The sequence below is a fragment of the Microcaecilia unicolor genome, chromosome 6, assembly GCF_901765095.1.
Source record: "Microcaecilia unicolor chromosome 6, aMicUni1.1, whole genome shotgun sequence".
Taxonomy (NCBI): domain Eukaryota; kingdom Metazoa; phylum Chordata; class Amphibia; order Gymnophiona; family Siphonopidae; genus Microcaecilia; species Microcaecilia unicolor.
This window is the reverse complement of record NC_044036.1, coordinates 4,927,112-4,943,798: the sequence shown is the minus strand read 5'-3', so window position 1 is coordinate 4,943,798 and position 16,687 is coordinate 4,927,112. Positions and strand designations below refer to the sequence as shown.

At 43.8% G+C, this 16,687-nt stretch overlaps 1 protein-coding gene across 2 annotated transcripts in view; it reads left to right on the top strand.

Annotated features, from left to right (window-relative positions):
* Positions 1-2,775: 2,775 nt before the first annotated feature.
* The window catches only part of TIE1 (tyrosine kinase with immunoglobulin like and EGF like domains 1), a 119,538-nt gene continuing 105,626 nt past the window's right edge, over positions 2,776-16,687 (top strand). For both annotated transcript variants that reach the window (XM_030205294.1, XM_030205293.1), the window contains exons 1-2: positions 2,776-3,001; positions 12,918-13,208. In XM_030205294.1, coding sequence (XP_030061154.1) covers positions 2,938-3,001; positions 12,918-13,208 — 355 coding nt within the window. In that variant the 5' untranslated portion in view covers positions 2,776-2,937. The remainder of the gene's footprint in view (positions 3,002-12,917; positions 13,209-16,687) is intronic.

Sequence of the window (16,687 nt, the reverse complement as noted above, 5' to 3'; positions counted from 1 at the left end):
TTTCTTTTTTAAGTTCAAACATTTTATTGAAAAAATGTTTATAAATGTAAACAATACAAAGAAACACAGTATTATCTGCCGTCAAATGACAACTATTAACAAAAATGTCTAGGGAGAAACAAATATAATATCGTCCATAGAAATTTTAGATGACAAAACAAAAAGAAAACAGCAAAATGGAATGAACAGCCTCTTTGAAAAACAGCCTTAAATTATTGTATAACAAGTGTAGTTAAACTGAACTATTAATGTTTATTAAACAAAACATACTCTCCCTTTTACAAAGCCACACAGCAATGCCGACACAGCTCAATCACTTTGAATGGACTGTGTCTGCATTACCACACAGGCAGCCGTTAGCATGACTTTGCAGAAGGGGAGGGTAGACAGGTAAGTATCATCCTGGAGTGTTAGGCAGAATTAGAGAGAGAAGAGATGCATGACCAAATGTTCTCAATCACACCAATTCTGCTGCTTTACATTCAAATCTATGAATCATTAGAACAGAGATCCACCAAAACATGAACAAACGTGGATAAAGGTGAGCCGGTCAATATTGTGTTTCTGGATTTTCAAAAGGCGTTTGACAAGGTACCTCATGAAAGACTTCTGAGGAAATTAGAAAGTCATGGGATAGGAGGTAGTGTTCTATTGTGGATTAAAAATGGTTAAAAGAAAACAAAGAATAGGGTTAAATGGTCAGTATTCTCAATGGAGAAGGGTAGTTAGTGGGGTTCCCCAGGGGTCCGTGCTGGGACCGTTGCTTTTTAACATATTTATAAATGACCTAGAGATGGGAGTAACTAGTGAGGTAATTAAATTTGCTGACGATACAAAGTTATTCAAAGTTGTTAAATCGCAAGAGGATTCTGAAAAATTGCAAGACTGGATGACTGGGCATCCAAATTGCAGATGACGTTTAATGTGAGCAAGTGCAAAGTGATGCATGTGGGAAAGAGGAACCCAAACTATAGCTACGTAATGCAAGGTTCCACATTAGGAGTCATTGACCAGAAAAGGGATCTGGGAGTTATCATTGATACATTGAAACCCTCTGCTCAGTGTTTTTTTAATGAGTAAATTCACCTATAAGTCTAAAGACAGAGTATACTACATCTGGCTGCCCCAGGGCTTTTCCTCTGCTGTATCCTGCCTCCTCTGATGCAAACTCTTGTCAGTGGAATGCAGCAGAGAGAAGGATGGAAGGAGTGTGGTTTCCATGTTGCCAGTAACTTACCATGTTTAAAGAACAGTGGGTGGGAGGAGGGAAGAGATGCTAGACCTTCACCTGTGGGGGAGGGGGGAAAGAAAGATGCCAGACCTTCACCTGGGAGAGGGAGGGAAAGATTCCAGAACTATAATGCTTGGGAGGGGGGGGGAGGGAGACATTCCAGACCTGCACCTGGGGAGAAGAGAGATACAAGACTTGCATATGGGGGGGGGGGGGGGGGGGGGGGGGGGGGGGGGGGGAAGGACAGATGCTAGACCTTCACCTGTGGGGGAGGGGGAAAGAAAGATGCCAGACCTTCACCTGGGAGGGGGAGGGAAAGATGCCAGAGCTATAGCAGGGGGGGAGGGAGACATGCCAAACCTGCACTTGGGGAGAAGAGAAAAACAAGACTTGCACCTGGGGGGGAGGAAGGAGAGATGCTAGACCTCTACCTGTGGGGGAGGGGGGAAGGAAAGATACCAGACCTGCACCTAGGAGGAGGCAGGGAGAGATGCCAGACTTGCATCATAAAGGGGAGAGGGAAATATGCTAGACCTGCATGGGGAGGGGGAGAGATGCCACACCTGCACTGGGGGGGAGGAGAGATGTCAGACGTTCAGCTGGGAGGGGAGATGCCAGATCTGGGGAGAAAGGGAGAGAGCAGAGGGAGAGATATACTGGAGGGGAAAGGGAAGAAAAGAAGAGAGATGCTGGACTCTGGGGGGAGGGGTAGAGATGTACAGAAAGGAAGAGAAGTAGAGGAGAAAAAAAGAGAGAGAGTAGACCTAAGGGGTGCGAGAAGAGAGAGGGAGGAACATTGGACCAATGGGGGGAGGGAGGGAGAGAGAGAGAGCATCCTCTGACTGTCCATATCCCTCCTCCTGTGTCCCTGCCACTATGCTCCCTCCAGGCCCAGCATCTTTCCTCTGTGTCTCTATTGTATCCTTTGCTCAGTTTATCCACTTTCTCTTCCCTTTCCTGCAACCCAAAACCCAAGCAGCTAAATCTATCAGTCCAAAAGAAGAGAACTCTGGAGATTGTGCTGGGAATGAGCGGAGAGGGATGATTTAGCTGCTTACATTTGATGCAGAAAAGACCAACGTTTGGTGAGCTACAATTAGAACATTTTCAGCTGTAAGTGTTTGTTACTGACAATGTTTCTAAGCTCAGTAAATAAGTTTTAGGCAGTGGTCAGACAATCAGTTCCAATGAGAGCAGAGAGGGAACAGGACACAGACTGAGGCCTGTAACGCACTGATTACATGTCAACATCTGTCTTTATGGGCAATATCTCCCCAATCCTTGTACTTCCTTTTCTGCTCTTTAGATGGATTGGTGCATAACCCCCTTCCACATATCCTGACTGTGCCTAACTGTGTCCATGAATAATTTGGAGTCTATATGGTGTGTGTTGACATTCCCTTAACAATGACATGTTCTCCACATTGTCAGGGACCAGGAAAGTATTGCTGAGCTGCTGAGCTGGGAGACGCCTTTTCCTGCCTCATTTCCCTCTGTGAAAAGCTGTAAGGGGGGGCTATGAAGAGAGATTTCTGCCCCGAGGAGTGAGTCAGGGACAGAGGCTCTGGGAACTGTGAGCCACAATGGAAGAGCAGTTTTGGCTGTAGTGTCCTTTGGATTGCTTTTGGAAAAGATGCCATCTCTTCTTTCCTGACGGGGACACATTGCCAGCAATCCTTATCCAAGGCCGGGCATGATTGAGGAAGATGATCCCACCGCTTTCCATCTTTCCTGTTTTTCTCCTCCTTTCGGTGTTCTCACCCAGAGCAGGTAGGATAAAGAGATTCCTATTTCCCTCTTTCCCCCAGTCACCATTAATAGGGTGAATGTATGTAGTAGCCCTTAGGCAGGATGTGAACATGCCTTCCCCCTCCACCATTGGATATCTGGCGTGCTTCGATAAATCACACCACTTAATGATAAAGTGAACCTATAAAACCTGACTCCCTTTCACTTTTAAAATTCAGTAGTCGTTTATTAAATATTTAGGGTCAAGAGACCCCAGATAAAAATATGGAACTTTTGCTAAATTCCTTAAAAGATTTAAGCTCTCCCTGGTCTCCATTATTCATAAGCTGGTGAAGGAAGACTAGAAACACTAAAAATTACCCTTCTACCCCAAAATTAAGAGCCCTATTTACTAAGTCATGCTAGAGACACGCTAGAGTTTTTAGGACACGCTAAGCATTAGCACACGCTATAACATTCCTATGGGCGCCTACGCAGATAGCATGCGATAAAAACACTAGTTCACCTTAGTAAACAGGGCCCTAAGCATGTTAACCCCACGTATCCCAAATCAGGTTTGACGGAATTCCACTCAGTTTCCTGTGGACCAAAAGCCCCCTCGAACTGCAACTCAAATTATAAAATTACCTAAGTAATTAATAGAAATAGAATAACATAAAATTACCTAATAGACTTTATACAGTATCATAATTCTTTTATTCTCAGTCAGGGCTATAAATGGTTTTCTAATCCTTCTCCTGACTCTTGTGAAGTTCTACCCACTTGGTTAAAAATTGACAAACTTTTGCCTTTCCCTATTCCATTACATGTCCTAATCACAATTGTTACTCAGTCGTTGACTCATCCACTTCTAACTATCTTAAATATAATTCACCAAAACAAGCTAATAAAGTTTTTAATACATTGATTTGAGTAATGATGATAATATAATGGAAAAAAACAGTCTTGGCAAAAGTATAACATTTTATTTTGAACCAAACATTTAAATCCTTCTCTCTACTACAAGAATTTAAGTTAAGTGACGCCCAATTCTACAATTGCAACACTGCATAAAACATCCCAATATTATCATTAAAGCATTATTTATGCATTTATTTACTGCCTTTTTGAAGGAATTCTCAGAAGGAAGAATAGAGTAGAATAGATCAAACATGAGCAATAGACAATTACAGCAGTAAAAATATTCAAATAATACAACGTATGGCAGTTATACTACTTACAATCCAATGAGCGATTGCTAGAATCACTTATTACAAATTTCATTTCTTCTGCACATGCCTGCTGCTTTATTTTACAAATTCTTTCAATGAAATCCAAGGAATTATAGCTTAATAACCCAAATCACTTGGGGAAAAAGATATAGGTTCAATCTTAAATGATAATCAGTGGAAACTTTTCTTGCTTCATTGCCCTCATCCTTCTTTCTCCACCTCAATAACACAAACATTATATTTTCTTCAACATTGTTCTTAAATGGTTGAGAAGTGGTCCATTTAATAATGTTGGTCCTGCAAGGGGGGATAGGGAAGGGGGGACGGGTCTTTCTGTGATTAAAATCAAAGCAATTTACATATTATATCCAGGTATTTACTTTTGGGCAACAGATAGTAACAGTAACATAGTAGATGATGGGAGAAAAAGACCTGCACGGTCCATCCAGTCTGCCCAACAAGATAACTCATATGTGCTACTTTTTGTGTATACCCTACTTTGATTTGTACCTGTCCTCTTCAGGGCACAGACCGTATAAGTCTGCCCAGCACTATCCCCACCTCCCAACCACCAGTCCCATCTCCCACCACCGGCTCTGGCACAGACCGTATAAGTCTGCCCAGCATTATCCCTGCCTCCCAACCACCAGCCCCGCCTCCCACCACTGGCTCTGGTACAGACCGTATAAGTCTGCCCAGCATTATCCCCGTCTCCCAACCACCAGCCCCACCTCCCGCCACCGACTCTGACACAGACCGTATAAGTCTGCCCAGCATTATCCCTGCTTCCCAACCACCAGCCCCGCCTCCCACCACTGGCTCTGGCACAGACCGTATAAGTCTGCCCAGCATTATCCCTGCCTCCCAACCACCAGCCCCGCCTCCCACCACTGGCTCTGGTACAGACCGTATAAATCTGCCCAGCATTATCCCCGTCTCCCAACCACCAGCCCCGCCTCCCGCCACCGACTCTGCCACCCAATCTCGGCTAAGCTCCTTAGGATCCATTCCATCTGAACAGGATTCCTTTATGTTTATCCCACGCGTGCTTGAATTCCGTAACCGTTTTCATTTCCGCCACCTCCCGCGGGAAGGCATTCCAAGCATCCACCACCCTCTCCGTGAAGAAATACTTCCTGACATTTTTCTTGAGTGATTGCCCAGAGCTGCAATAGGAATTGAACCCAGTCCCCCAGGATCAAAGTCCACTGCACTAACCACTAGGCTACTCCAAGAAAGACAAAAGCAGTCCTGTATTTATTATTTGAATGTAGTATTGTAAGACCTGGCCTAAACTTTTTAGCACACTGAAATGTAAAGAATTATTATCTGGAAAGCTCTAGATCATACTCTCTCTGATGAAAATACATTATTATTTCATGTTATGATTTCAGTTGCTTTAAAATTAATAATTCAGCATTGGAAAGATAATTCTAATTTATCTATCTATGGTGGAATTGGATGTTATTATATAGAAAATATGAAAGCTTTATTGTCATCAAATCATCTCCCAACTGTGAACATATTCCTAAATGGCAAAGATGTGATGATTTTCTGACTAATCTTTATCAATCGTCATCATTCCTCAAATCTTAAGACACGTCCTTTCAAGTTGCTTATTTTAATTGTTACCATTTATTCTTGGTGGAGGCTTAATTTCAAAGCACTTAGAAAGTTACATTGTAACCTATGGGCCTTTGTAAGTCTAAGTGCTTTGAAAATGAGTGTTTTTTAAATGTCATTGTTTTATTCTTGTATAAAAATAGCTGACTACCAAAATGGAGATGCCAGACTTAGGACCCTAAATTTAAGAAAGCATCCTCCATAGAAGCAGGTTATTCAGTGTCCCGAAATCTTTACTGAATCCTAGCTTTCTCTCCCCTCTCCTCCATCTTACCCCAATGTTTTCTGACATCTTGAAAAGTATCTTCAAACTCTAAAGTTAGGTGCTAGATCTTTAGACCTTAGGGCTCAGTGTTTAACTGCTTCATTGCCAAGTAAGGCAAGTAAAACCCATGGAGCAAAATCCCCCTCCCCTCACAGTGGTTAGAGCACTGGGCTGAAAGCAGGAAAACCTGGTTTAAATCCCACTGTAGCTCTTTGTGACCCTGAGCAAAGTCACTAAGGGGGTAGCACTTGCCAAATCAGCTCTACAACGTGGGTACCACATGCTCCCAGCACTAATTCTGATTTTAACATTCACCAAATCCCGCGGTAGAAAAATATTTTCTATTTTGTACCACGGGGGCACGTGGGTAGCGCGTGAGCCCTTACCACTAAGTCAACCAGTGGCGGTAAGACCTCAGGTCATACATAGGGGTGCGTGATACTTTTAATATTAGCGCAGCCCCATTTAAAAAATCGCCTTTTTCTCAGCTGCGGTGAAAAGTGGCCCAGTGCGCACCTAAAAGACGCAGCCACACTACCGCAGGCCACGTTTTACTCCAGCTTTGTAAAAAGGACCCCTTAACCCTCCATTGTGAGTCCTCCAGGGATAGAAAAATACCTTCTGTGCCTGAGCTGAATGTAAATATTTAAAATAGATAAATACAATTTCTCTCTAACAGCAGGTGCTGGACACTGAGCCTGAGCCCCAGAAAGAGCCCCTCTGTAACATTATCCCCTTCAGTTTGTAACCTGGCCCCTGCACTATGAGTAGTTTGGGGAAAAGCAGTTCTTAAAGGATAAAATTGTGATTTACACTCGTAAGTCTGAGTCATTTTCCTATGAAATAAGAACCAAAGTCAATTTGCACATAACATGCAGACAGCATGACGAGACCATGAATGAGTCACCGAATCACACACATAACTTGTACAACACTTTTATGACAGCCATTGAGCTGCTGTCAGGGGACATCAGACCTTCAGAGCAATAAGCCCAGTTATAGGATTGACAATAAGACAGACCCACTGTGGAGCCAAGTTACAGAATTGCCCAGTGTTTAGTAAAATCTGCTGAGATAACACTGTGCAGTGAGTACGGAGGACCTGCTTATGATATGTTTCATGTCTAAAATCCTTCTAGTTTCAAGCATTTCCAGTTTAACGCTCAGAGCTAGAAACCACGATAGCGATAAGAGTTGAAACAGGAGCTCAGTCTTATCACAGAGTGTTGGGAGATGGGGATAAGTTCAGGGTTACAGGAGTGCGTTGTGAGGTGTGAGTGACCAGCGTTATTGGAGAGTGTTGGGAGGAGGGAGAGAGTGCAGGGTTATGAGAGAGTTGTTCATAAGTGCATAAGTATTGCCATACTGGGAAAGACCATCAAGCCCAGCATCCTGTTTCCAACAGTGGCCAATCCAGGTCACAAATACCTGGCAAGATCCCAAAAAAGTACAAAACATTTTATGCTGCTTATCCCAGAAACAAGAAGTGGATTTTCTCCAAGTCCATTTTAATAATGGTCTATGGACTTTTCCTTTAAGAAGCCGCCCAGACCTTTTTTAAACTCTGCTAAGCTAACCACCCTTACCACATTCTCCGGCAACAAATTCCACAGTTTAATTACACGTTGAGTGAAGAAAACCTTTCTCCAATTCGTTTTAAATTTACTACTTTGTAGCTTCATCGCATGTCCCCTAGTGCTAGTATTTTTGGGAAGCGTAAACACACGCTTCACGTCTACTACTACTACTACTACTACTTAACAGTTCTAAAGTGCTACTAGGGTTACGCAGCGCTGTACAATTTAACATAGAAGGACAGTCCCTGCTCAAAGAGCTTACAATCTAAAGGGCAAGTGAACAGTCAGTCCGATAGGGGCAGTCAAATTGGGGCAGTCTAGATTACCTGAAAGGTAAGAGTTAGGTGCCGAAAGCAGCATTGAAGAGGTGGGCTTTAAGCAAAGACTTGAAGATGGGCAGGGAGGGGGCTTGGTGTAAGGACTCAGGAAGTTTGTTCCAAGCATAGGGTGAGGCGAGGCAGAATGAGCGGAGCCTGGAGTTGGCAGTGGTGGAGAAGGGTACTGAGAGGAGGGATTTGTCCTGTGAACGGAGGTTTCGGGCGGGAATGTAAGAGGAGATGAGGGTAGAGAGGTAGTGAGGGGCAGCAGACTGAGTGCATTTGTAGGTAAGAAGGAGAAGCTTGAACTGAATGTGGTATCTGATCGGAAGCCAGTGAAGTGACTTGAGGAGAGGGGTGATATGAGTATATCGGTTCTGGCAAAATATAAGACGTGCAGCAGAGTTCTGAACGGATTGAAGGGGGGATAGATGGCTAAGTGGGAGGCCGGTGAGCAGTAAGTTGCAGTAGTCAAGGCGAGAGGTAATGAGAGCGTGGACGAGAGTTCGGGTGGTGTGTTCAGAGAGGAAAGGGTGAATTTTGCTGATGTTAAAGAAGAAGAAGCGACAGGTCTTGGCTATCTGCTGGATATGCGCAGAGAAGGAGAGGGAGGAGTCGAAGATGACTCCGAGGTTGCGGGCAGATGAGACGGGGAGGATGAGGGTGTTATCAACTGAGATAGAAAGTGGAGAAAGAGGAAAAGTGGGTTTTGGTGGAAAGACGATGAGCTCGGTCTTAGACATGTTCAGTTTCAGGTGGCGGTTGGACATCCAGGCAGCAATGTCGGATAAGCAGGCCGATACCTTTGCCTGGGTCTCCGCGGTGATGTCTGGTGTGGAGAGATACAGCTGGGTGTCATCAGCATAGAGATGATACTGGAAACCATGAGATGAGATCAGGGAGCCCAGGGAAGAGGTGTAGATTGAAAAGAGAAGGGGTCCAAGGACAGATCCCTGGGGAACACCAACAGATAGCGGGATGGGGGTGGAGGAAGATCCATGAGAGTGAACTCTGAAGGTGCGGTGGGAGAGATAGGAGGAGAACCAGGAGAGGACAGAGCCCTGGAACCCAAATGAGGACAGTGTGGCAAGAAGTAAATCATGATTGACAGTGTCAAAAGCGGCGGATAGATCGAGGAGGATGAGGATGGAGTAGTGGCCTCTGGATTTGGCAAGGAACAGGTCATTAAAGACTTTAGAGAGTGCTGTTTCTGTCGAGTGTAGAGGGCGAAAACATCTACCCATTTCACTCCACTCATTATTTTATAGACCTCTATCATATCTCCCCTCAGCTGTCTTTTCTCCAAGCTGAAGAGCCCTAGCCACTTTAGCCTTTCCTCATAGGGAAGTCGTCCCCTCCCCTTTATCATTTTCGTCACCCTTCTCTGCACCTTTTCTAATTCCACTATACCTTTTTTGAGATGTGGTGACCAGAATTGAACACAATATTCGAGGTGCGGTTGCACCATGGAGCGATACAAAGGCATTATAACATCCTCATTTTTGTTTTCCATTCTTTCCTAATAATACCTAACATTCTATTTGCTTTCTTAGCCACAGCAGCACACTGAGGAGAAGGTTTCAACGTATCATCAACGACGACACCTAGATCCCTTTCTTGGTCGGTGACTCCTAACGTGGAACCTTGCATGACATAGCTATAATTTGGGTTCCCCTTTCCCACATGCACTTGCTCACATTAAATGTCACCTGTCATTTAGACGCCCAGTCTCCCAGTCTCATAAGGTCCTCTTGTAATTTTTCACAATCCTCCCACGATTTAATGACTTTGAATAACTTTGTGTCATCAGCAAATTTAATTACCTCACTAGTTACTCCAATCTCTAGGTCATTTATAAATATGTTAAAAAGCAGCGGTCCCAGCACAGACCCCTGGGGAACCCCACTAACTACCCTTCTCCATTGAGAATAATGACCATTTAACCCTACTCTCTGTTTTCTATCTTTTAACCAGTTTTTAATCCACAATAGAACACTACCTCCTATCCCATGACTCTCCAATTTCCTCTGGAGTCTTTCATGAGGTACTTTGTCAAATGCCTTCTGAAAATCCAGATACACAATATCAACCGGCTCACCTTTATCCACATGTTTGTTCACCCCTTCAAAGAAATGTAATAGATTGGTGAGGCAAGATTTCCTTTGACTAAATCCATGTTGGCTTTGTCTCATTAATCCATGCTTTTGAATATGCTCTGTAATTTTGTTCTTTATAATAGTCTCTACCATTTTGCCCAGCACCGATGTCTATAATTTCCCAGATCTCCTCTGGAACCTTTTAAAAAAATTGGCGTTACATTGGCCACCCTCCAATCTTCCAGTACCACACTCGATTTTAAGGATAAATTACATGTTACTAACAATAGCTCCGCAAGCTCATTTTTCAGTTCTATCAGTACTCTGGGATGAATACCCTCTTTGCCTTCCTTATCAGCATTTGACTTCACATTCTTTATGTTGTTTCTTATTATTTTCAGTCAGTTCCTTCTTCCATTTTCTGAAGGATTTTTTTTAGCTCTAATAGCTTCCTTCACCTCACTTTTTAAACATGCCGACTGTCGTTTGGTCTTCTGTCCTCCTGTCACTCTGAAAGCAAAAACACTAATTGTGCACCTTCAGCTTGAAATGAAGAATGGAATTAAGTCCCTAGAATGGACGATAATGAACATGGATGGCATTCTCAGAGAGGGAGGGGAGTACATTGTCAAGGTGAATTTGCCCAGGGACAGTGATTGACAGTGGAAACAACCTGGTCACCTCAAAGTGAAAACCATTCATCTAGCATTGCTGATGTGTCAGTCTCTTTCTCTGGGCAAGGTGATGCGATGCTATCAGACAATGCAACAGTGGTGGCATATGTCAGTCATCAAAGAGGAGCAAGAAGCCAACAAGTAGCCAAGAAGATAGACATGGTAATGTGTGGGGTGGGATGTCAACTTCTCCTCCTGTCAGCATCTCATTTAACAGGAGTGGAAAACGTTAAAGTAGAATTTCTCAATGGAAGTGCCCTGGATTTGGGCAAATGGAGTCTGACTGAGGAAGTGTTTGACCGCATAGTGCAATGTTGGGGGTGTCCAATCATGAATCTCAAGGCCTTCTAGAACTCAAAATTGCCCAGGTGTTTCAACTGCAGGAGGAAGTGGCATTGGGAGGGGATAGATTCACTGGTTCAACCATGGCCCATGCCAGATCTCCTGTATTTCTTCCTCCCATGGCCCTTGTTGGGCAGGGTTACTCGGAAACTAGAGAGTTATCAGCTTTTAGTGGTGATTGGTAGCTCGAGAGTGGCCAAAGAAACTGTGGTGTGGCGATGTTGGGAGACTGTTGGTAGAGTGTTCTTTTCTGCTTTCCAGCAGGGGACTTCTTTTAGTTTGAGGCTTGATTCTGATGCAGGGTGCAACTCAATTTGCCTTTCAGCATGGCTATTTGAAAGGGCAAGGTTGTGCAAGAGAGATTATTCTTAACTCTTCACTTCCCAAGTTGTAAAAGCCTGAAGTATAAATCTATATGCGCATCAAGTTTCTTTTACATATGCACACAGCTCTGGAATTCTCTACCAAAATACCTGCAATCTACGAATAATCATCTAGAATTCTGAAAAAACCTAAAAACTCACCTGTTCAAGAAGGCATACCCCACAATATCTGACATAAACACCGAATAATGAAATATGTCATTGTAATCAGGAAATGGACAGTTTTTAACCCCGACGCATGATCACACCCTAACATTTTGTCTGAATCACCCCAACCTATTTACCGATACTTCTTTACTGTACTTGTCACTGTAATAGTACCCCTATGCAGCGCTGCGTATGCCTTGTAGCGCTATAGAAATGCTAAATAGTAGTAGTAGTAGTATACTGTATTTGTTCACACCGGCGTCTGTAACCACCTCTCCGGAACTATGTAAGCCACTTAGAGCCTACTAATAAGTGGGAAAAGGTGGGATACAAATATAACAAATAAATGTGACACTCAATTCAAAAGACTGGATAGCACCTGTTGGGGATGGAAGTGAGTTAAGAGTTACTGGAGAGTGTTGAGAGGTGCAAGAGAGTGCAGGGTTATGGGGCAGTGAATTCAGGGTTATGGGAGTATTGGGAGGTGGGAGTAAGTGAATTCAGTGACATGGTAGGAGGGAGTGAATTTAGAGTTATGGGAGGTGGGAATGTGTTAAGGATTATGGGACAGTGTTGAGAGGTAGGCGTTAGTTCAGGGTTTTGAAGAGTAATGGGAAGTGGGACTGTCTTCATAGTTATGGAAATAGAGGTGGGAGTGAGTCCAGATTTAGGTGACAGTAATGGGAGGTCGTAGTGAGTGTAGGGTTATGGGGAGTGAGTTCTGGGTTGTTGGTATATATACATAGATATATGATAGATATACCCACACAAGCATCGTTATTCTATACTTTATGCTGAGGAAGATATGCATATATTCCAGTTATTCACACACACACACACACACACACACACACACACACACACACACACACACACACACACACAACACACACACACACACACACACACACACACACACACACACACACACACACACACTGGTATTCAAATACTTTACACTAAGGGAGATATGCACATTTTTCAGTAGAACAGATGTTGATCAGATGATAGTGAATGTTGTGTATTATGGTTCGTGTGTCGTTTCCCCCCTTATAACTTTGCAACAGCTGGAACTAAACTTTGCGTATGTCTGTAAATTTCATCCTTTAGATCAATACTTCTCAATACTTAACTTGGTATCTAGGATTAGCACAATGAATATGCATGAGATTAAATGACACATATTGGAGACTGTCGCCTGCCAATGGTGCCTCCAGGAGAGGGTTGAGAAGCAGTGCCGTTAGGATGGCTTTGGTGGGTTGGTATGACTTCATTTTATTCTTACTCTTCCCCCACTTCTAGGGTCTGTTCTGGATATCACTCTGATCGCTAATGTCCCAGTGTCGCCTCTGAATAACTTTTATATCGCCTGTGTGATGGGGGAGCGAGACAGAAAGAACACTGACCTCCAGATTGAGAAAGACAACAGCATCGTGAGGACAATGCAAAAGTCACAGCTGCAGACTTTCTGGCAAGGCAATGAGATCCGAACTAAAGGATTCTCTGGGAATGAACTTGCAGGAGTTTTCTTCTGCAGAGGAAAAAGCCCAACAGAACAGATGAAGGTCCTGTATGTGTATAACAGCTTCAACGGTGAGTTCATTTTCATGCACATACTTGTCCAGAGTTTAGGAGGCTGTACAAACCAATTCCTCCCCCCCACATAGGGGATTTTCACTTCATCTCTGCTGAATCCCTCTCTCCCAAGCTCCAGCCATGAGCTCCCTTCCCTCATTCCCACACTATTTGAACCTCTTCCTTTGCTTTCCCTTCCCCTACTTATGGGTTCCTTACTCATGTCTTCCTCATTCCCCTCCTGCCCTACAAGAATATTCTCTATACTCCTACCTTCTTCTCTCTTTCACTATCACTGTACTTTTCTTGCTTATCTTTCCTACCAGCAGGAGGTGGTGAGCTGCACTTCTCACCCATCTCCACCACTTCCTCACATGGTCCTGGTGAGTTTTGAAAGTCTACAGGGCCCCCTGAAGTTCACACGTCAGCTTGAACCTAGCAGAGAAGGAAGCAGACAGGGCTAAGTGTCTCATTCTCAGCCCAACAACTTTCAGTGTCCAAACGTAGCTTTAGTTTAGCCAAGGAATAATCTGTAGACAGGATCTTTCTCGTTTTGGCCCGGTAATTCCTAAGCTTCCAAGTTTATTAAAATGTGATGTACCACACGAAAGCAACCTGAGTGGTTAACAATAAAAGCAATAAGGCTGCAGATAAAATAATGAGTGGAGTTGAACGGGTAGATGTGAAGCGACTGTTCACGCTTTCCAAAAATACTAGGACTAAGGGGCATTCGATGAAGCTACAATGTAGTAAATTTAAAACGAATCAGAGAAAATGTTTCTTCACTCAACGTGTAATTAAACTCTGGAATTTGTTGCCAGAGAATATGGTAAAGGCGGTTAGCTTAGCGGAGTTTTAAAAAGGTTTGGACGACTTCCTAAAGAAAAAGTCCATAGACCATTATTAAATGGACTTGGGGAAAATCAACTATTTCTGGGGTAAGCAGTATAGAATGTTTTGTACTTTTTGGGGATCTTGCCAGGTATTTGTGACCTGGATTGGCCACTGTTGGAAACAGGATGCTGGGCTCGATGGACCTTTGGTCTTTCCCAGTATGGCAATACTTATATACTTATGTACTTATGAACAGGAAAAATTAACATGACAAAATTAACATACATTCATTATATCAGCAGATTCATAGATGTCCGTACTGGTGTCCCCTCCCCCCCCCCCCCCCCCCCCCCCCCAGTGTGAACATAACAAAGAACATTGTCCTTGGTCTTTCAGAAGTAGAACTGGAACCCTCATCATAAACTTTTGTTCACAAATACCCAGTGCCGTTTCCCCGTCTGCTCAAATTCTTCACCATTTGGGGATGTGAATTTTTCTTCCAGAAAAACCCCAGTCCCAGACATCCAGGAAGTGAACTAGAGATAGAGGGTGACCAAAACCAGTTTCTTCTGTTTCGGCCAAAACCGAATCTGTGGCTGAAATTTGCTGTTCTGTTTTGGCCTAAGCTCTTGAATGGGAAAAGTTCCCACTCCCTATCCTCCCTCCTCCACCACCCATCTCCAAAATTGAAGGAATTCAACTTCCTTCCTCCCTCCCCCCAAACAGAAGAAACCCCCCAGGACCCACCTATAGGCTCCTTCCCCAGCCTACCATATCACCTTTATGGTCTAGTAGTTTGTATGGACAGTAGTGATCCCCCGTCACTCATGCCCATGCTCCCTCTTCAGCCAAAATGGCTGCTGTGACTTCCAGAGGAGATCTTGCAAGATTGGTGCTGCAGGTCACCGCAGCCATTTTGAGATTGAAGCCAACAAGCATAGGAGTGACCGCAGATCGTTCCTACCTCTACAAGTCACTAGACCACCAGGGAAAAACAGTAAGCCTGGGGGGAAGGGTTAGGACAGCTGTTTTAGTTGGCGATTTGATTATTAGGCATTTTAGAAGCTGGGTGTCTGGTGGATGTGAGGATCGCCTGGTCACTTGCCTGCCTGGTGCGAAGGTGGTGAACTTCACGTGTCACCTAGATAGGATTTTCGATAGTGCTGGGGAGGAGACAGCTGTCTTGGTACATGTGGGTACCAATGACATAGGTAAATGTTGGAGGGGGGTTCTGGCAGCCAAATTTAAGCTCTTAGGTAGAAAGCTGAAATCCAGATCCTCCAGGGTAGTATTTTCAGAAATGCTTCCTGTTCCAAGCACAGGACCCAAGAGACAGGCAGAGCTCCAATGTCTCAATGCTTGGTTGAGACGATGGTGTAGAGATGAGGGATTTAGATTTGTTAGGAAGTGGGCAACGTTCTGGGGAAGGGGGAGCCTGTTCCGAAAGGATGATTTCCATCTTAACCAAGATGGAAGACTTCTGGTGCTAACATTTAAAAAGGAGATAGAGCAGCTTTTAAAACAAAATGGGGAGGGGCAGAAGACAGTCGCCCAGGAGCACATGTTTCGGTGTAGAGTATCCTTGAAGGATACTATTGGAACAGGTTCTTTAGGGAATCCTGATAGAGAGGTTTCAATAATGGTGAAAGAAAGCCAGGAGTGTTCAATGAGTGGATGCAAATTATTCCCACTAACTTCAAAGCAGCCTATAGATGCAAAGAAAAAAGACAACTTGAAGTGTCTGTATACAAATGCTAGAATCCTTAAGAATAAGGTAGGAGAATTGGAGTACATAGCACTAAAGGTAGAGGTAGATATAATAGACAGAGACCAGGTGGAAGGAGGACAATCAATGGGACACTGTGTTACTACTACTAATCATTTCTATAGTGCTACTAGATGTATGCAGCGCTGTACACATTATATGCAGGTACTTTCTCTGTCCCTAGAGGGCAGCGCTGTACACATTATATGCAGGTACTTTCTCTGTCCCTAGAGGGCAGCGCTGTACACATTATATGCAGGTACTTTCTCAGTCCCTAGAGGGCAGTGCTATACACATTATATGCAGGTACTTTCTCTGTCCCTAGAGGGCAGCGCTGTACACATGTATGTACACTTTCTCTGTCATACATAAGTACATAAGTATTTCCATACTGGGAAAGACCAAAGGTCCATCAAGCCCAGCATCCTGTTTCCAACAGTGGCCAATCCAGATCACAAATACCTGGCAAGAGTCCAAAAAGTACAAAACATTTTATACTGTCCCTAGAAGGCAGCGCTGTACACATTATATGCAGGTATTTTCTCTCTCCCTAGAGTGCTCACAATCTATGTTTTTGTACCTGGGGCAATGGAGGGTTAAGTGACTTGCCCAAGGTCGCAAGGAGCTACAGTGGGAATTGAACCTAGGTTACCAAGATCAAAGCCAGCTGCACTAACCATTAGGCTACTCCTCCACTCCACTACAAATTATATCTCAATGACAGAGTGGATCAAATTGGAGGGGAGGTTGCTCTGTATGTTAGAGGGAATTGAGTCAAACAAAATAAATATTCTACATGAAACAGATAGCAGCGTGGAATCCTTGTGGATAGAAATCCCAGGTGTGAAGGGAAGGAGTATAATAGTAGGGCTGTACTACCGTCCACCAGGACAGATGA